General features: G+C 35.3%; 1 protein-coding gene across 4 annotated transcripts in view; it reads right to left on the bottom strand.

The window, feature by feature from the left end:
* The window catches only part of AQR (aquarius intron-binding spliceosomal factor), a 117962-nt gene that overhangs the window by 46684 nt on the left and 48489 nt on the right, over positions 1-22789 (bottom strand). For all 4 annotated transcript variants that reach the window (XM_061182278.1, XM_061182276.1, XM_061182279.1 and 1 more), the window contains 7 exons: positions 22372-22539; positions 20820-20989; positions 17317-17558; positions 15165-15311; positions 14308-14377; positions 11909-12019; positions 9359-9468 (listed from right to left, as the gene is read on the bottom strand). In XM_061182278.1, coding sequence (XP_061038261.1) covers positions 9359-9468; positions 11909-12019; positions 14308-14377; positions 15165-15311; positions 17317-17558; positions 20820-20989; positions 22372-22539 — 1018 coding nt within the window. The remainder of the gene's footprint in view (positions 1-9358; positions 9469-11908; positions 12020-14307; positions 14378-15164; positions 15312-17316; positions 17559-20819; positions 20990-22371; positions 22540-22789) is intronic.

The raw sequence follows: 22789 nt of genomic DNA, 5'->3' as shown, positions 1-22789 counted from the left end.
GTGAGATTTTGTCTGTATAGCTTTGCTCTCACCGTTAGTCCTAGGGTTAGGTCCGTCCGTTTTTTTTTTTTTTTTTTTTTTGGCTTAAAAATTTTTTTTTTCCCTAATAAATGTTTTCTTAATAATTTTTTCCTTATTTTCTATTTTTAAAAAAATTTTTAATAAGTTTTTTCATATTTTTTATTTTAAAAAATTAAAAAAAATTTTTTTAATAAATTTTTTCTAAATAATTTTTTTCTTATTTTTAGTATAAAAAAATTAATAAATCTATTTTTAAAAATTAAAAAAAATTTTTTTTTCTTAATAAATTTACCCTTAATAATTTTTTTCTTATTTTTTATTATAATTGCTTTATTTTATTTTATTTTATCCTCTTTTTTTCTTTCTTTCCATTTTTTCTCCCTTTTATTCTGAGCCGTGTGGATGAAAGGCTCTTGGTGCTCCAGCCAGGCATCAGGGCTGTGCCTCTGAGGTGGGAGAGCCAACTTCAGGACACTGGTCCACAAGAGACCTCCCAGCTCCACGTAATACCAAACGGCGAAAATCTCTCACAGATCTCCATCTCAACATCAAGACCCAGCTTCACTCAACGACCAGCAAGCTACAGTGCTGGACACCCTATGCCAAACAACTAGCAAGAGAGGAACACAGCCCCATCCATTAACAGAGAGGCTGCCTAAAATCATAATAAGGCCACAGACACCCCAAAACACACCACCAGACGTGGACGAACCCACCAGAAAGACAACATCCAGCCTCATCCACCAGAACACAGGCACTAGTTCCCTCCACCAGGAAACCTACACAACCCACTGAACCAACCTTAGCCACTGGGGACAGATACCAAAAACAACGGGAACTACGAACCTGCAGCCTGTGAAAAGGAGACCCCAAACACAGTAAGATAAGCAAAATGAGAAGACAGAAAAACACACAGCAGATGAAGGAGCAGGGTCAAAACACACCAGACCTAACAAATGAAGAGGAAATAGGTAGTCTACCTGAAAAAGAATTCAGAATAATGATAGTAAGGATGATCCAAAGTCTTGGAAATAGAATAGACAAAATGCAAGAAACATTTAACAAGGACGTAGAAGAACTAAAGAGGAACCAAGAAACGATGACAAGCACAATAAATGAAATTAAAAATACTCTAGATGGGATCAATAGCAGAATAACTGAGGCAGAAGAACGGATAAGTGACCTGGAAGATAAAATGGTGGAAATAACTACTGCAGAGCAGAATAAAGAAAAAAGAATGAAAAGAACTGAGGACAGTCTCAGAGACCTCTGGGACAACATTAAACGCACCAACATTCGAATTATAGGGGTCCCAGAAGAAGAAGAGAAAAAGAAAGGGACTGAGAAAATATTTGAAGAGATTATAGTTGAAAACTTCCCTAATATGGGAAAGGAAATAGTTAATCAAGTCCTGGAAGCACAGAGAGTCCCATACAGGATAAATCCAAGGAGAAACACACCAAGACACATATTAATCAAACTATCAAAAATTAAATATAAAGAAAACATATTAAAAGCAGCAAGGGAAAAACAACAGATAACACACAAGGGCATCCCCATAAGGTTAACAGCTGATCTTTCAGCAGAAACGCTGCAAGCCAGAAGGGAGTGGCAGGATATACTTAAAGTGATGAAGGAGAAAAACCTACAACCAAGATTACTCTACCCAGCAAGGATCTCATTCAGATTTGATGGAGAAATTAAAACCTTTACAGACAAGCAAAAGCTGAGAGAGTTCAGCACCACCAAACCAGCTTTACAACAAATGCTAAAGGAACTTCTCTAGGCAAGAAACACAAGAGAAGGAAAACACCTACAATAACAAACCCAAAACATTTAAGAAAATGGGAATAGGAACATACATATCTATAATTACCTTAAATGTAAATGGATTAAATGCTCCCACCAAAAGACACAGACTGGCTGAATGGATACAAAAACAAGACCCATATATATGCTGTCTACAAGAGACCCACTTCAGACCTAGAGACACATACAGACTGAAAGTGAGGGGATGGAAAAAGATATTCCATGCAAATGGAAACCAAAAGAAAGCTGGAGTAGCAATTCTCATATCAGACAAAATAGACTTTAAAATAAAGACAATTACAAGAGACAAAGACGGACACTATATAATGATCAAGGGATCGATCCAAGAGGAAGGTATAACAATTGTAAATATTTATGCACCCAACATAGGAGCACCTCAATACATAAGGCAAATACTAACAGCCATAAAAGGGGAAATCGACAGTAACACAATCATAGTAGGGGACTTTAACACCCCACTTTCACCAATGGACAGATCATCCAAAATGAAAATAAATAAGGAAACACAAGCTTTAAATGATACATTAAACAAGATGGACTTAATTGATATTTATAGGACATTCCACCCAAAAACAACAGAATACACATTTTTCTCAAGTGCTCATGGAACATTCTCCAGGATAGATCATATCTTGGGTCACAAATCAAGCCTTGGTAAATTTAAGAAAATTGAAATCGTATCAAGTATCTTTTCCGACCACAACGCTATGAGACTAGATATCAATTACAGGAAAAGATCTGTAAAAAATACAAACACATGGAGGCTACACAATACACTACTTAATAACGAAGTGATCACTGAAGAAATCAAAGGGGAAATCAAAAAATACCTAGAAACAAATGACAATGGAGACACGACGACCCAAAACCTCTGGGATGCAGCAAAAGCAGTTCTAAGAGGGACGTTTATAGCAATACAAGCCTACATCAAGAAACAGGAAACATCTCGAATAAACAACCTAACCTTGCACCTAAAGCAATTAGAGAAAGAAGAACAAAAAAACCCCAAAGCTAGCAGAAGGAAAGAAATCATAAAGATCAGATCAGAAATAAATGAAAAAGAAATGAAGGAAACAATAGCAAAAATCAATGAAACTAAAAGCTGGTTCTTTGAGAAGATAAACAAAATTGATAAACCATTAGCCAGACTCATCAAGAGAAAAAAGGAGAAGACTCAAATTAATAGAATTAGAAATGAAAAAGGAGAAGTAACCACTGACACTGCAGAAATACAAACGATCATAAGAGGTTACTACAAGCAACTCTATGCTAATAAAATGGACAACCTGGAAGAAATGGACAGATTCTTAGAAATGCACAACCTGCCGAGACTGAACCAGGAAGAAATAGAAAATATGAACAGACCAATCACAAGCACTGAAATTGAAACTGTGATTAAAAATCTTCCAACACACAAAAGCCCAGGACCAGATGGCTTCACAGGCGAATTCTATCAAACATTTAGAGAAGAGCTAACACCTATCCTTCTCAAACTCTTCCAAAATATTGCAGAGGGAGGAACACTCCCCAACTCATTCTACGAGGCCACCATCACCCTGATACCAAAACCAGGCAAAGATGTCACAAAGAAAGAAAACTACAGGCCAATATCACTGATGAACATAGACGCAAAAATCCTCAACAAAATACTAGCAAACAGAATCCAACAGCACATTAAAAGGATCATACACCATGATCAAGTGGGGTTTATTCCAGGAATGCAAGGATTCTTCAATATACGCAAATCAATCAACGTGATACATCATATTAACAAATTGAAGGAGAAAAACCATATGATCATCTCAATAGATGCAGAGAAAGCTTTCGACAAAATTCAACACCCATTTATGATAAAAGTCCTGCAGAAAGTAGGCATAGAGGGAACTTTCCTCAACATAATAAAGGCCGTATATGACAAACCCACAGCCAACATTGTCCTCAATGGTGAAAAACTGAAACCATTTCCACTAAGATCAGGAACAAGACAAGGTTGCCCACTCTCACCACTATTATTCAACATAGTTTTGGAAGTGTTAGCCACAGCAATCAGAGACGAAAAAGAAATAAAAGGAATCCAAATCGGAAAAGAAGAAGTAAAGCTGTCACTGTTTGCAGATGACATGATACTATACGTAGAGAATCCAAAAGATGCTACCAGAAAACTACTAGAGCTAATCAATGAATTTGGTAAAGTAGCAGGATACAAAATTAATGCACAGAAATCTCTTGCATTCCTGTATACTAATGATGAAAAATCTGAAAGTGAAATTAAGAAAACACTCCCGTTTACCATTGCAACAAAAAGAATAAAATACCTAGGAATAAACCTACCTAAGGAGACAAAAGACCTGTATGCAGAAAATTATAGGACACTGATGAAAGAAATTAAAGATGATACAAATAGATGGAGAGATATACCATGTTCTTGGATTGGAAGAATAAACATTGTGAAAATGACTCTGCTACCCAAAGCAATCTACAGATTCAATGCAATCTCTATCAAACTACCACTGGCATTTTTCACAGAACTAGAACAAAAAATTTCACAATTTGTATGGAAACACAAAAGACCCCAAATAGCCAAAGCAATCTTGAGAACGAAAAATGGACCTGGAGGAATCAGGCTCCCTGACTTCAGACTATATTACAAAGCTACAGTAATCAAGACAGTTTGGTACTGGCACAAAAACAGAATTATAGATCAATGGAACAGGATAGAAAGCCCAGAGATAAGCCCACGCACATATGGTCACCTTATCTTTGATAAAGGAGGCAAGCATATACAGTGGAGAAAAGACAGCCTCTTCAATAAGTGGTGCTGGGAAAATTGGACAGGTACATGTAAAAGTATGAAATTAGAACACTCCCTAACACCATACACAAAAATAAACTCAAAATGGATTAAAGACCTAAGTGTAAGGCCAGACACTATCAAACTCTTAGAGGAAAACATAGGCAGAACACTGTATGACATAAGTCACAGCAAGATCCTTTTTGACCCAGGTCCTAGAGAAATGGAAATAAAAACACAAATAAACAAATGGGACCTAATGAAACTTAAAAGCTTTTGCACAGCAAAGGAAACCATAAACAAGACCAAAAGACAACCCTCAGAATGGGAGAAAATATTTGCAAATGAAGCAACGGACAAAGGATTAATCTCCAAGATTTACAAGCAGCTCATGCAGCTCAATAACAAAAAAACAAACAACCCAATCCAAAAATGGGCAGAAGACCTAAACAGACATTTCTCCAAAGAAGAGATACAGATTGCCAACAGACACATGAAAGAATGCTCAACATCATTAATCATTAGAGAAATGCAAATCAAAACTACAATGAGGTATCATCTCACACCGGTCAGAATGGCCATCATCAAAAAATCTAGAAACAATAAATGCTGGAGAGGGTGTGGAGAAAAGGGAACACTCTTGCACTGTTGGTGGGAATGTAAATTGATACAGCCACTATGGAGAACAGTATGGAGGTTCCTTAAAAAACTAAAAATAGAACTACCATATGACCCAGCAATCCCACTACTGGGCATATACCCTGAGAAAACCGTAATTCAGAAAGAGTCATGTACCAAAATATTCATTGCAGCTCTGTTTACAATAGCCAGGACATGGAAGCAACCTAGGTGTCCATCATCGGATGAATGGATAAAGAAGATGTGGCACATATATACAATGGAATATTACTCAGCCATAAAAAGAAATGAAATGGAGGTGTTTGTAATGAGGTGGATGGAGTTAGAGTCTGTCACACAGAGTGAAGTAAGTCAGAAAGAGAAAAACAAATACAGTATGCTAACACATATATATGGAATCTAAGGGAAAAAAAAAAAAAAAAAAAAAAAGAGGTCATGAAGAACCTAGTGGCAAGATGGGAATAAAGACACAGACCTACTAGAGAATGGACTTGAGGATATGGGGAGGGGGAGGGGTGAGATGTGACAGGGTGAGAGAGTGTCATGGACATATATACACTACCAAATGTAAAATAGATAACTAGTGGGAAGCAGCCGCATAGCACAGGGAGATCAGCTCGGTGCTTTGTGACCACCTAGAGGGGTGGGATAGGGAGGGTGGGAGGGAGGGAGATGCAAGAGGGAAGAGATATGGCAACATATGTATATGTGTAACTGATTCACTTTGTTGTAAAGCAGAAGCTAGCACACCATTGTAAAGCAATTATACTTCAATAAAGATGTTTAAAAAAAAAAATATGCAAATCAATCAATGTGATACACCATATTAACAAATTGAAGGATAAAAAACCATATGATAATCTCAGTAGATGCAGAAAAGGCTTTTGACAAAATTCAACACCCATTTATGATAAAAACTCTCCAGAAAGGAGGCAGAAATGGAACCTACCTCGACATAATAAAGTCCATAAATGACAAACCCACAGCCAATATCATTCTCAATGGTGAAAACCTGAAACCATTTCCTCTAAGATCAGGAACAAGACAAGGTTGCGTACTCTCACCACTATTACTTAATATAGTTTTGGAAGTTTTAGCCACAGCAATCAGAGAAGAAAAAGAAATAAAAGGAATCCAAATTGGAAAAGAAGTAAAACTGTCACTGTTTGCAGATGACATGATACTATACATAGAGAATCCTAAAGATGCTACCAGAAAACTACTAGAGCTAATCAATGAATTTGGTACAGCAGCAGGATACAAAATTAATGCACAGAAATCTCTTGCATTCTTACACACTAATGATGAAAAATCTGAAAGAGAAATTAAGGAAACACTCCCATTTACCACTGCAACAAAAAGAATAAAATACCTAGGAATAAACCTACCTAAGGAGACAAAAGACCTGTATGCAGAAAACTCTAAGACACTGATGAAAGAAATTAAAGATGATACCAACAGATGGAGAGAGATACCATGTTCTTGGATTGGAAGAATCAACATTATGAAAATGACTATACTAGTCAAAGCAATCTACACATTCAATGCAATCACTATCAAACTACCAATGGCATTTTTCACAGAACTAGAACAAAAAAATTTCACAATTTGTATGGAAACACAAAACACCCCGAATAGCCAAAGCAATCTTGAGAAAGAAAAACGGAGCTGGAGGAATCAGGCTCCCTGACTTCAGACTATACTACAAAGCTACAGTAATCAAGACAGTATGGTACTGGCACAAAAACAGAATTATAGATCAATGGAACAGGACAGAAAGCCCAGAGATAAGCCCACGCACATATGGTCACCTTATCTTTGATAAAGGAGGCAAGCATATACAGTGGAGAAAAGACAGCCTCTTCAATAAGTGGTGCTGGGAAAATTGGACAGGTACATGTAAAAGTATGAAATTAGAACACTCCCCGACACCATACACAAAAATAAACTCAAAATGGATTAAAGACCTAAATGTAAGGCCAGACACTATAAAACTCTTAGAGGAAAACATAGGCAGAACACTCTATGACATAAATCACAGCAAGACCCTTTCTGATCCACCTCCTAGAGAAATGGAAATAAAAACAACAGTAAACAAATGGGACCTAATGAAACTTAAAAGATTTTGCACTGCAAAGGAAACCATAAGCAAGACGAAAAGACAACCCTCAGAATAGGAGAAAATATTTGCAAATGAAGCAACTGACAATGGATTAATCTCCAAAATTTACAAGCAACTCATGCAGCTAGATATCAAAAAAACAAACAACCCAATCCAAAAATAGGCAGAAGATCTAAATAGACATTTCTCCCAAGAAGATACACAGATTGCCAACAAACACATGAAAGGATGCTCAACATCACTAATCATTAGAGAAATGCAAATCAAAACCACAATGAGGTATCATCTCACACTGTTCAGAATGGCCATCATCAAAAAATCTGCAAACAATAAATGCTGGAAAGGGTGTGGAGAAAAGGGAACCCTCTTCCCACTGTTGGTGGGAATGTAAATTGATACAGCCACTATGGAGAACAGTATGGAGGTTACTTAAAAAACTAAAAATAGAACTGGCATATGACCTAGCAATCCCACTACTGGGCATATATCCTGAGAAAACCATAATTCAAAAAGAGACAAGTACCACAATGTTCATTGCACCACTATTTACAATAGCCAGGATACGGAAGCAACCTAAGTGTCCATCGACAGATGAATGGATAAAGAAGATGTGCCAGATATATATAATGGAATATTACTCAGCCATAAAAAGAAATGAAATTGAGTTATTTGTAGTGAGGGGGATGGACCCAGAGTCTGTCATAAAGAAGTCAGAGTGAAGTCAGAAAGAGAAAAACAAATACTGTATGCTAACACACATATATATCCAATCCAAAAAAAAAAAAAAAGAAAAATGGTTCTAATGAACCTAGGGGCAGGACAGGAATAAAGATGCAGACGTAGAGAATGGACTTGAGGACATGGGGAGGGGGAAGGATAAGCTGGGATGAAGTGAAAGAGTAGCATTGACATATATACACTACCAAATGTAAAACAGATAGCTAGTGGGAAGCAGCTGCATAGCACAGGGAGATCAGCTTGGTGCTTTGTGACCACCTACAGGGGTGAGATAGGGAGGGTGCAAGGGAGACGCAAGAGGGAGGGCATATGGGGATATATGTATACATATAGCTGATACACTTTGTTATACAGCAGAAACTAACACAACACTGTAAAGCAATTATACTCCAATAAAGAGGTTAAAAAAAAAACTGTTGGGTGATCTCTTTAATACAAGGACTCAAAATAAATGCAACATAGTAAGTTAACACTCCTTTAGCTCTTTTGATGTCTATAATCTATTTAGTCAAAAGTAATGTTCAGTAGTCAAAGGCTGTATTTATTATGTACAGCTGTTAATTACACCTATTGACTGAAATTATGCTTTAAAAATGAATTTAAATATAAATGAAATGAGCTAACATAAAGCAACTTTAAAGGAAAAAACCCAAAATACTAACAGCAGAAGAAATTTGACTTCTAAAGTTTTAGTCACCTTACAATATGTAATATTAAGCTTAAAGTCCAGCTAAACTGGCAATAAGTTCCTGAAATAATACTTACAACCCCAAAGCTTATACTGTCATTAATCTCCAACTGCATTTCATTAAATGAATCCAGCTAATTGGTGCCTAAAATAAATGCAAATTAAATGTGTAGATGAAATGTGAAAAGGAATTGCATAACATACAGTTTGGGTTTGGCGACATTAAAAATTACTTCAATAAATAGAAAGCAAATGGATATCTGCAATTTAAAAAAGATGAAAAGATAACTCTCTTCACTGAAATAACTGTATGAGGAAAAAAATGGCATAAACATGCAGAACTGGAGCAGAGGGAAATCCTGAACAGACTTTGGGTTCAATTAGTATAGCCTAAGAAGGTTACACTAGAACCCTTCAGAATTCAGTTGGATTATTCATTGCTCTCTTTTCCTGTTCTTTATTAAAGAAAAAGAGGAGAAGGTTAAAAATTCTTTGTATACCGTTTCAAAACTAATCCCCATTTGCTCACCTGCTGAAATCTTTCTCCGTCTCCAGCTCTTCTTCTCCATGACCAAGACGCAGGAGGTGACGCTCATCAATGTCTAAAGCCATGATTTTCTCAAACAACTGGTTCAGGGCCTGGAAAATAAAAAAAAAAAGAATGATGGAGAATTTTATAGAATCAGTAGGCTCCTTTAAAAGTAAAAAAAACTAACAATCAGAAGGATAGAAAAGAATGAGCATTGCCCAGTCAGATAAGAATCAAAGTCAAAACACAGAAGGAAACATCTTATATTAAGGCCATTTATAATTTAAACAAAATAGTATTTTTATTGATTTCTGATATTGCTACATACGTGTACTTGGTCAAATTAGTAACTGGAAATCATAAAAGCCGTCTATCCATTACATCTCTGATAATTTATGAAAAGAGAAGGCTTTGGCTCAGTATGTATTTCTCTCAAGTAGTAAAAATTACTAAAATAATTAACAATCACATTAAGTCTCATTTTATTTAAGAGAATTTCCATGAGCTGCAGAAAACTGAAAAGTTTTTGTGGTTGGAGAAGTCCTCTTAGGAGATGTGTGGGTAGAATACTTCAAAAGGATCACAGAGAGGAAAGGTAAAGTGCATCATTCAAATCTTAGACTGAAAGTCTAAATTAGCTCTCTATACAACAAGAAGCAGAGCACTCATCGCAAACTGTTCTGATGAAAGCCACTTACCTATGAAATGTTCGTATTTGGGGCTCCCTGAAATCCTAGTATTTACTATCTGAACATCTGCAATTATAAGGTTTTGCAGAAAGGCAAAAGTTTCATTGCATGGAAAGATATGCTAATAAGATGACATTTAAAAATTAGCCCCCACTCAAATATTTCTCCCAATTTACCATTAGTTTAACCCCGCCCGTGAGGTCAACATCCAGTCTTGTAAACATCCAGGCTACATAAGGTATACAGATATTCTTTGTTATCAAAATTCTAGCTATTAGAGCTCAGAAACTGATGAGATAAACATAAATCTTCAGGAAAAAAATTCACACAATCTAAACTCTTGATATTTTCCATCTAAAACTTGAGATGCAATAGATCAGACCACATGGCATTACTCACTGTCCAAACCTTTCCTATCCAAACTCACGAACCACATAGATTTTGGGGACAAAAAATACTAGCACATTGCAATCTCAGAAAAAACTGCAAGATTTCATCGTGAATTAAAGTGATGTTGGAGAACTGCTTGAATTATAGATGGGAACCAAGATCTGGTAAACAAAACAGTTGTGAAAAATCAACAGTTTGCGTTAAAGAGGATGGTCTGATTATCAAAGGAGCAAAGAAGTCTTTGGCTATTTTTGCAAAATAACCTTCTCTATAATTGTGCTACACAAGACAGTCATAAGTAGAGGATACTATAGAAAGTCATTATCAAGTTATGACAAAATTTACTAAAAAATATTATGTTAAAACAACACTGAATAATTCCTTATTCATTCTAAGAATCTGCAAATAGGTAAAATTATTACAGACTGAATTTTATTAAATAGAAGAAAAAAGTCTTTACACAGTTTGTTTCTTTTATCAAGATAAAGTCTTAACCCTCTCTTGCGCACAATTTTAGTACACCAGGCCAGTTACTTATAAACTTTAAAGAAATAAAAACATAAGTGAATGAATTGGATAGTATTAATTTTAAAATCCTGAGATTAAGTTGATGAATAACCATAAATAACATTTAGCCTTCTAAAAACTCAAGTGTTTCTTTGTAGACCAACTTTTTTAAAGAACTGGTCAACTGAAATCACTATTGTTAATACGTATTCAGAGAAAACAAGTACCTTTGGAGATTTAGACTACCATGTGAGTTTCATAACATGTTTCAGAATATTCTGAGAGCTAGCTCCCTGTCACATTTTACATGAGTTAATATCACTTGTTCTTTTTCATTTCTATGGTAGTGACAGCTTCAGAATAATTACCTCAGCACACATACAGATGTAAAGACCATTTTTCATCCATTATTTACAAGAAAGGAGTTTGTTTTGCTTGTTTTAGCTATTTATAAATGCCTTATGTATTAGACCTGCGACCTAAAATTGTCCTTCCATGTAATATACATATTCATATGCATATTTTATAAGGATTTAAAATTCAATCCAGTATTAATATGATCTGGATTTAGTCTTTTAGGAATATCCATTCTACTAGTAGAAAAATACTACCAGTAAGGGGTAATGCTTTTGATCTCAAAGTAAGCATGGATGATGGGAGAAAAAGGCAATTACCACATATCCAAATATTCTTCTAAGCTTTTCCACATTTGGACTGCCTCTATTCGAAATAAAAGAATGTTTTTATATTTTTCTCAATATGGTCTGGTTATGACCAGTGATAAACAAACACTATGCTCATCAGCCTTTCCTGGTATTCTGTGAGCTCATAATCAGGTTATCATATAAGCAGAAATCTCCATTGTGCTTTCATGCATCTCCCACTCCATACACGCATGTCCACTTCATACATGCATGTGTGCACGTGCGTGCATGCACATGTGCATACACACTCTCTCTCTTACCTGATTGGAATGAGTAACAATCAGAGTCCTCTGCTCTGGGAAATTGTGGTAGATGTTGGATATGATTTGGACTGCCACATCTGTTTTTCCTGTACCTGGTGGGCCCACAACCTAAAAAGCAGATGAACACATAGCAAACTACTAAGTTATCACAGTGCTAGAAAATGGAGATTTTAAAACTGAAAGGTAAAATAAATTAAAAAATTCGCTGGGTAAGTTCAATGCAGAATGGACAAGACAGAGTTAGTGAACTTGAAGACAAATCAATGGAAATCACCCAACCTGAACAACAAACAGAAAAAAAAGATTAAAAAAATAATACACACAGCCTTGTGAATCTATGAGGCAATATTAAAAGGTATAACATATCTTTCAAATCCTAGAAAGAGGGGGAAAAGCATGCAGTGTAGAAAAAGTATTTAGAGAAATAATGGCTGAAAATTTCCCAAATCTGGCAAAAGACATAAATCGCAGATTCAAGAAGCTCATTTAACCATAAACAGAATAATCCCAAAGAAATCTAAGGCCAGACACATAATAATTAAATGGTTGGAATCTAAAGACAGAGAAAAAAATCTTAATAGCAACCAGAGAAAAATGATACATTACATATAGCAAAAAGATGTTTCAAATGACTGTGGACTTCTCATCAGAACCATGGAAGCCAAAAGGAAGTGGAATAACATTTTTAAAGTGCTGAAAGGAGAAAACTATCAATGCAATATTCTTTGTCCAGTGAAAATATCTTTAAAGAATGAAGATGAATTAGAGACATTCTCATATGAAGGAAAATAAAGGTAATTCATTGCTAGCTGATCTGCTCTTAAAACTGGTAAAAGAAATCCTTCAGACAAAGGAAATGATACCAGAGGATACTTGAGATATCAGGAATAAAGGACAAATGGTAAATATAACAGACTATTCTTCTCCTCTGGAGTTCTTTAAAATATGTTTGATGTCTGCAAGAAAAAATTCTAATATTGCCTGATGGTATTTTCAGTGTATTTACAGGTAAAACATATGACAACTACAACATAAAAGGGGAAGGTAAAGGGACCTATACAGAAGCAAGGATCCCCCAATCAATTTAAGAGACAGAATACTGATTCTAAGTAGGCTGTGAAAAGGTAAGTATGTACATTGTAATTCTCTAGAGCAGCCATTAAGAAAAACCTATACAAGGGATATAATAAAAGAACAAAATAGATAAATATAAATGAAACACTAAAAACTATCCAAATAACTCAGAAGAAGGCAGGAAAAGGGAAACAGGAACACACAAAAAAGGGAACAAACATAAAACAAATAATAAAATGGTGGGCCTAAACCCAAACACATTAACAAGTACATTAAGTGTAAATGGACTGAACACACCAATTAAAAGCAGAGACTTGTCAGAATGGAGAAAAAAAAACATGCACCAACTATATGCTGTCTATAAGGAACTCACTTCAAATATAATAAGTAGGTTAGAAGTAAACTGATGGGAAAAGATATATCATGTAAACACTAATCAAAAGAAAGCTGTGGTGGCTATATTAATATCAAAGTAGACTTTAGAGTAAAGAAAATTACCAGTGATGAAGACAGACATTATACATGACAAAAGTGTCAATTCACCAAGAAGACACAACAACCCTGAAAGTGTATGTACATATCCATAAAGCTTTAAAATACATGAAGCAAAAATGGACAGAACTGAAAGGAGAAACAAATTCACAATTATAGTTGGAGACTTCAATACTCCTCTCTCAGTCAGTAACAGCAATAGTAGGTGGAATACCATCAGCGATAGAGAAGTACTGGATAACAGCATCAACCAAATGGATCTCATTGACATAAACAGGACACTCCACCCAAGACAACAGAACACACATTCTTTTCAAGTGCACACGGAATATTCACCAATAGATCATATCCTGGGCCATAAAACAAACCTTAATAAATTTTAAAAAATTGAAATCACAGAAAGTATGTTCTCTGACCATAACGGACTTAGACCAGAAATCAGTAACTGGAAGACAACAGGAAAACCTTCAAATACTTGGAAATTAAACACATTTCTAAATCATTGTCAACAGACTTTTTCTGTACAGGGCCAGCAAGTAAACATTTTACTCTTTGTGGCCCATACAGTCTCTGCTGCAAGTATTTAAACTCTGCTGTGGTAGCACAAAAATGGCTACAGGCAATACATAAATGAATGGCCACAGCGAGGTTCTAACAAAACTTTATTTATGAACGTTGAAATGAGTAGTGTCCATACACATAAGATGCCACAATTACTTATAAACACTTAATTCAGTTGGGTTTTTGGGCTTAAAACAGAATACACTCTGAAAATCTGACACTTCTAGTCTGAATCCATTTAAGAACTTGTAGAACAGTAACTCTCTTACCATAGTTAGCCCAGGCTGCATTCCAGCACGGATGGCCTCTATCTGTGTATGAGTGAACTGAATTGTATTCCTGCAAATAAGAGTTGATAAGAAGTTTGTTAAAAATAAAGATGGATGACATTAGTAAGAATTTAGACAACAATGACCAGAGGTCTGAACATTTGCTCTATATTTGCCCCTTGTTTCCCAATTTCTTCCTCCTCCCAATCCAGCCCTTTCTGTGGGTGTGTGTGCAGTAAAAAGTACATAAAATAAGATATACCCTCTTAACAAATTTTAAATGTACAGTACAGTGTTGTTAACTATAAGTCCAATGTTGCACAGCAGATCTCAAGAACTTTACATCCTACATGGCTGACCCAATCTCTTCTGAATCACTCTCTTTACCTCCGCCCCTCCACAGACCAATTAAAACTGAATGAATTTTGTGGAAAGAAAAGACTACAGTTATTTTTCAATATGGTTAGCCCAGCCCAGATCTTAACAGGAGTGTCAAAATTCTAGTTCCAAATCTAACACCAAATACAATGCCACTTTATTAGTCATGGCACACAAGCACAAGGGTAGCTGCTAAATGCAACACATGGTCATGAAGTAAGAACCCTGTGCTCACATTAAGGTAGACTGCTAATATTTATTTCTCATAGTACCTGAAAATGTTTCTTTTTGAATTATTACTAGAGTGGCCAAAAATATTACAACAAATGGCCAAAACTAACAGAAGAGAAGTAAACAGGGTCCAGAAACAGAAGTTTCTAAATAATTTTTAAAATCAGAAAAATTTTTAAATATTACTAATCCACTTGAAATAGCAAACTATTATTCATTATTACAATTTGCAGAAATAGTGACATTACCGTTTGGGCTGGTTGTAAGGATAAGGACCTCTATTAGGAATAACATGAGGTTCAACAATTAAGGTTTTTGCCTCTTCAGTGTCTTCATCTTCCTTCTCTGCATCTTTCCTTTTCTTCCCCTTTCCACTTCTTACTGGAAAAGTTATCCTACAAGACCAAAACCTTGTTCATCTTTACAATTAACAACAATTTACCAAGCACCTATCTTGTGCATGACATTGTACAGAGGATAATCAGATGAGTAAGAAGCATTTATAGTTTAAAGGAACTTACTATCTGCATATAAATTTTGAAAAAAGTATATTTAAAAGCATTAAAATGTAGTTAAGGGTGTTTAGATTAAGAAAAAGTCATCTGATTAAAGGAGAATCAAAGAAGAAACATTTATTTATATATTTACTTTGTTTTTTTTAGGGGAAATAATTAACTATTTTTTTAATTGGGGTAATACTCACATAATATAAAATTTACCATTTTAAAGGTTCAATTCAATGGGTTTTAGTACATTCACAATGTTGTATAGTCATCACTACTCTCTAATGCCAGAATATTTTAATCAGTCCAAAGGAAACCCCATGCAATTAAGTTATCACTCTGTATTCCAACCTAAACCCAGCCTCTGGCAATCAGTCTGTCTTTGTATTGTCCTATTCTGGACATTTCATGTAAATGGAATCATACAATATTTGTTTTCTTCTGTCTGGCTTCTTTCACTTAGCATGTTCACAAAAGAAAATTTATATACTTACGGCACATGCACTGTAAAGTGCCTTACACACTGTCCTTCATTTAATCAGAAAAGGCTTTATGGGAAAGGTGGCATCTAAAATGAATTTCAAAAGACATTCCAGGAAGAAAGAAGGAGCCAGTTCCGCTGAAGTGTAGGATACAATAGAGAAAATAAGGCTAGAGAGAAAGGCTGGAGCCTTGTTCTGACACCTTTGGAATATCAAGCCTTTAAGGCAGAAGTTCTTAGCCTGGGGTCAGGGAAACCTCAGGAGGCAACTTCCCATAGGTACCTGAGGAAGTCGATGAATACCTTAAAATTAAACTAAAAAATTAATTCTCTCTCTGTACTTTTTCCAGTCTTTGTTCACATTCTGAAAAAACAGAAAATACCAAAAAAAAAAAAAAAAAAAAAAGAAAAAAAAAGCTAAGAACCAAAGAAGCTAAATGGTCAGCTCTTATTCTGATAAGCAACAGGAAAAATCAAATTTTTAGTTAGACAGTGGAATGACTCTAGCAGTAAGGCATGTAATGGGTTTAAGCAAGGAGACAGAGGGAGCAAAGACATTGCCATTATAAAGACTGAAGTGTTGAGGGTTTAGAGAGCTAGCAGTCAGGACTGACATTTGAAAAAAAATGTACCTTTAAGGCAGAATCTGTAAGACACAGCAGGAGTTATGGGAATAGAAAGATTACAAAACATTGCTGAGATTTCAAGATGATTTTGCCGTTAACAAGATGAGGAAAGTACGGAGGAAGACTAGGTTTGGGAGTTATAAAGCATACATGCTTTTAATATGCAGAATTATTATATTTATATATAACAGTTAACTAAAAACGTTCTAATTCGCAACTAAGAAAGTAATTAAGTCCTCTGCTACCACCCAGGTATACTTAGTGCTTCGCCACTAATCCATATGACGGAATTCATGAAGCAATCAGCACTTCAGGTACTTTGTTCTTTTTCTACTCAAATTAAACCAAAGCTCCTTTAACTTTGAGTATAACTATATTATGAATATTTAAAATTTGTAAAAGCAATCAGGGTTAAAAGAAAAAAAGAGGATTTTTTCCTAAAACAAAAGAAAGTTCAAAATCACATGGCTATGTGTATTCATTAGCACATATTTCTTCAGTCAAACGCTACAACTACGTTTATATAGTACTCTTCAGACAAAAAGCATTTACTGAACCCTTGTAAGACATGAGGCTACTTCCACTGTGGTCTTAAAATAGCTACTACACAAAGAATTAGAAATAGAGTCAAATAAAATAAATTTATCCCAGTGATTATATGGTGAGGGTAAAGACTACCCAAACATAATCCAGATATGATACTCAAAACTTACTTTAGCTACAGTCCTGATGGCCTAACTCAGACTGACTACAGAAAGCTTAAAAGGAGTATATCCAGTTTTGACTTTACCTGAAAGGGGGTATCTGTAGAGCTGGGTCATCCACAGTTACTTTAACATTATGACCAGGAAAGCTGGTTTTTAAATGCTCAATGGAGAAAAATGTATCATTGAAATCAAGGGTGGCGATCTGATTGGGCATTTTGGAATAATGTGCACTACTTGGATCCCCATAACCTAAAATGATGTCATGCAGCCAGTCAGGTACCACACAATCAGTATTCATCAGGTTCCGAATAGTCTCCAGCACAGCCTGTCAGTAAGAGGACAAAAACAGATTTTGTGAAGAAGACATCTCAAACATTTGCACTTCAATGGAATGCCGAGCGGGCTGCACTAACCAGAATTCCTGAGTGTTTCAGGGCAAGAAGCTATTTTCTGCTGACAGGTGCTTGGCTAGACTGAATCAACAGCTATATTTTCAGCTGATACCATACACTGAGTTAAACAAAAGACCAAACTTAGCAAGAACAGTTTATCCATTAGTAGTTCATTTAGACAGAATATCATAGATGAGTTTACCACTTGACTTCTGTTGAGCAGGATGAAAATCTGATCAGGTCTACACATTATAGACCTGATGTGGTCTATAATTACAGACCACTATAGAACAAACCCTTAAAAAAATGCTTCCTCTTAGAAATTACTGGAGTTTTCTCCTCTTTATAGCCCATAGTTCCTCAATGCTAAGACCACATACAACCAGAGGCACATTAATGTATGCCTCGATTGTGAAACACACCACGATTTAGAAATACTAAAATTAACATTGCTAGAAAAAAGAAATAAAAAACAAAGTGAACAATGATAAAAATGAAACATCAAAATTTCAGAATGAAAGAATCAAAACTACAATAAAAGGTCATTATAGCAGTTAATATGTACATTGTCAAGAGTAATTGCTAAAAGCTAAGGCAAATTCTTAAACTTTCCAATAATTATTTCAACAAAGTGATCTATGCCACATATGGAAATCAGAAGGCTAGGCTATTAATTTCAAAGAATAAAATAACCAAACCAGACATTTTTATATCATAAATGCTATACATCTAACAAGGTAATAAAATAACAGGATAGAGTATGTTAATCACACTTATATTGCCTTATTTTATTTTCTTGCACTTACCTCTACCTAAAATTCTCTTAGTCATAAGAGAACTGGTTACTTGTTTATCATTTGTCTAATCCCCATCAGAATACAATTTCCAATGAGAGCAGGGATCTAGAACAGCTTAAATACGGGATAGGTAAATGGACAGATGGACAGATAAATGAGTATGTTCACATAATGGAGCCCCCAGATGAGGGCTCCACTCCCTAAGGTAATTACGATTCTAGTAGGGAGATACAATATGTCTTTCACAATGATACAAAGCAGCAGAAAGTGGCAAATTGTAAAGAATATTACAAAATACAATAGGAATACAGTTCAAAGTGGGTGAGAAATGGATGTAGTGGAGACTTTTGACATTAGGAAAGGTTTCAAGCAGGACAGTGGCATTTCAATTTAGTTCAAGTAAAAGATTTGTGGAAGAGCTTATTTCACCATTAATGGATAGTCACAGAAATGTTTTGAGAAGCAGAGTGAAATGATTAGTAGAAGTGAATGTAAAACAGGTGACTGACTATGAGGAGAATAAGAGTAGAGACAGAGGAGGCTATTTAATGCAACTACTTAGGCAAGAGGTAGAGTATCCAGGTTAGGACAGGATACTGAAAGAGAGAAGGAAATAGATGAGGGATGTTGCCCAGCTATACAGTGAAACACCAAAGATACCAAAAGGGTGTTCTTCCTTTTCCCAACATAGGCAAGTTAATCATTCCCTCTCTTCCTTGAATCAGAAACTGAATGCCTCTTTTGAACTTCCATGCATCCTTCTTATGACTTCTAACCTTTCACAGTAGTTACCTGTTTATATTTCTAACTTCTCTTATTAGTAGTCTAAGCTCCCTAAAGGTATAAGCTGTGTCTTACTCATCTTTATTAGCTCCATATAACTTATCACAATACTAGACACACAACAGACATTAAATAAAACGGTGAAAGAAATGAATATAAGAAAGGAACTATTTTTCTTTTAGTAAACTAACTGAAATTCACTCATTACTGAGCAATAAAACAGAGACAGACCAAACAGAGGCCCTGCCCGCATAAGTTTGCATTCTAATGCTAGAGAAATAACAAATATAAAGTCCTTCTAAAGTCAGATAACTAACAAATATATAATCATCAGGTATAAGAAAAGCTGTGAGGAAAAATAAAGATAATTGCATAAGGAACGATGAGAAAGGGAAATGCTACTTTAGATAAGGTTGTCAGAGAGGACTTCTCTTAGGAGGTGACATTTAAACAGAGCTGCCCATGTAAAGTGAAAGAAAAAACCATGTAGATACCTGGGAGAAGACTGTCTAGGTAAGCGGAAATACCATGTACGGAAGCCTGCATTATTAAAGAGGAGCAAAAGTGTCAGTGTGACTGGCATGGAGTGAATAAGGAAAAAGTGTTAGAAAATGGTGTTGGAGAGGCAGCCAGAGGACAGATAATAATGAGACTTTTGGATTACGGTAACAACTTTCTACTGTGATGGGAGACCACTAAAGGGTGTGAACAGGGGTACCAAGGTATAATTCACATTCAGTCACTATCTGGAGAAGAGTAGAAGGGGAGGAGCAGTCAAGAAGAGAAGCAGGCATGTGAGACATGAAGGTGTCCTGCACATGGCATCGGTGGAGGTGGTAAGGTAATTAAACTGATTGATGGATTGGATGTGGAGTGTGAGATAGAAAATAAATTCCTTTGTATATGAGATTTCCTTTTTTTAAAAACGGTAATAAAGTGATGATGTATAAGAGCACTGTTTTGGGGGAGAGAGAAAAGAAAGGCATTTGTGCAAAAGCTAGTGTTATCACATGCTAGAACTGCTCAATGTTTAAGTTTTATAATATAGTTTCAAATAATACTTCCAAATTCTTCCTTACTAAAACTCCTTTTCTCTCCATAAAGTTATTATAAAGGTAAAACTCTCTAGCCCCCAAACTTCCCTTTTCCCACTAATGAGTAAAGTATAAATACAAAATATCACAGAGTAATTTAGAACCCTGAGGTTCCACATCTGTACTCTTAAAGTAATTTGAAAATACACCTACATTTGATTTAAAAAAGAAGTCTCAGTAAACAAACAAGCAGTTTTCTTCATCTCAGACTGAAGCATAAACTGAGTATCTAATATACAAAAAGCAAGAAGGGAGGCTGATTTTTAAAATAACACCTGGATTAATTTATATTTTAAGTTTCCAAACTCATCAAAAGAAAAAGTAAGATTTAGCAAATAAATTTACTTAAGTTTTTAGATTTAATCTATATGTTAAGAATTTAAGAGATTTGTTTAGAATCTAAACAAAAGCAGTGATCGTTATTTTAACAAATCTTTTTTAACCTAGGATCTATATATTTATGTCTTAAAAGTTATTCAAATTATGAAATACTACTTTTAGTTTACAGCCCCCAAATTACCTTAAAGTTATTTTCCTTCGGTTTTCTCCTCATTATTATATTGAAAGTTTCATACACATCTTCTGCTCCATTTTGTATCGTATTGGTCATATCTTGTTGATACTGGTTTGGATCCAAAAACACTCTAAATGTCCTTGATTCTCCTCTAAGATTGGGTCTGGGTTCAGGTCCTAGACATTTTTTTAAAGTTTGTTAAATGAAATATATACTTTTCAAATATCATAGTAAGTTAGCAGAATTCCTTTTCTAGAAATGATGAGTAAAGTGTCCAGATTTAACTCCAGCAATTCCCCCAACTAGAATGCCTTCCACTCATCCATTTTGAGTTCCAAGCTGAAAATATTTTCTCCTTTCTCTAAACTGTCACTATTTCTTCCCAGAACAGTCATGTGATGTTTATGGTGCCATGCCATGAAATGCAATTATTTGTGTATGCCCTCAACTAGAATAGGATCCTTAGAGGTCAAAGAACTTTACTTGTGTCAGTTACTCATAGCTCCTCCTATCGCCTTACATGTAGTAGGTACTCGGCTGATTACTCTTTTTGTCCTTCCACATTCCATGTGTAACATCACTAGTATAACAGGAAATTTCATATACTAATGGCTGAAAGCTCAGAGGCTTTTTCTTGACCCTTTGCCCTCTCTCCTCTCTTTTTGCCTTAGACCTCCAACTCTGGTCCCATGACGTGGCCTTATGTTTATTCTACCTGTCCTCCATTCTCTTCTCCTATTTCCTTTTATTCTAGTGATAAGAGTAGCCTAATTTTCAGCCCCTTAGCAATGATTTGATCTTGAAATCACAGGTAGTAGAAGCTGATTCAAGTTCTGAGAGAAGTTTCATAACCAAATTGTAAAATAAGCACTGGACACAGATGCAGTTATAATTTAATAGTAAGTATTATCAAAAAAGTCAGGACAAAAAAAAAAAGTCAGGACAACAAAAGAAAGAATTTCAAAAAACAATCAGTTAAGTCTAAGAAATCAAACTGCGTTTCTAAATAGGGTAATGCTGGCATCTTGGGCAGGACAGTTCCTTCTAGAAGACAGTTCTGCTTAGATACTCAACATCCCGGACCCCCATCCATCAAACCCCAATAGCTCACCATCCCCTTCCTCTACCCCAGTCATATGACATACCACCATGTATTCTGAAACACAGGGTAGTGCTGTTTCCATTTGAGAACCACTGCTATCATGAATCAAATCAGTAAAACTTAAGAAGGAAAAATTAGAAAAATATATCACTGAACAACTATAAGAGGTGCTTAGAGGTTTTTGAAAGCAATATTGTAAAGTATCATATAAGGAAGAATTTTAAATATAGGCAATTTCAAAAGATCCTGTCCAATATCTAAAACAGAAGTTTAGAAACCATATTATTTATTTCTAAAACTGGGTGGTAGGTACCCTAACACTTTTATATGTAATTCTTTGTGTTGATTTAGTATATAAAACAACTAAAAAAAATCACCTAGGACACAAAAAGGAAAAAAGGCAAAGAAATTTATCATTATGTATACACACTCTTTCAAAAATACAGATCACCATACCGTCTTCAATGACACGCCCTTTATCATCCAGCATGCCCTGGATTTCACAGCCTCTGACATAAACCAGGCCAACCTGTTCAATAAAAGGTCTCCTCCGGTCAAACTTGGTACCATAAGGTTTTGTGGGACGCACGGTGATTAAAAAGCATACATCATGCTTCCGAAGTCCTAGTAAAACACAAAAGACATTTTCACTTATTAGAATGACATTGCTTTGTCTCCTGTTGGCAAATTCTCATCCTCTTATCTTTTGAAAAGGTATGAAAAACATTTAAAATATCAGAGGTGATCAATGATTATACGCGCTTTGTAATACAATTATGGGTTTTCCTATAACCTTCAATACTCAATGTTTGACAGCAATAATTAAATAAAAATTTCTCTTCATATTAAAATTAGAAACTTTTATGCCGTATAT

This window comes from Eubalaena glacialis, chromosome 2 (assembly GCF_028564815.1).
Source record: "Eubalaena glacialis isolate mEubGla1 chromosome 2, mEubGla1.1.hap2.+ XY, whole genome shotgun sequence".
Classification (NCBI taxonomy): domain Eukaryota; kingdom Metazoa; phylum Chordata; class Mammalia; order Artiodactyla; family Balaenidae; genus Eubalaena; species Eubalaena glacialis.
Note: the sequence above shows the minus strand (reverse complement) of the source record. Positions and strands in the feature narration are given on the sequence as shown.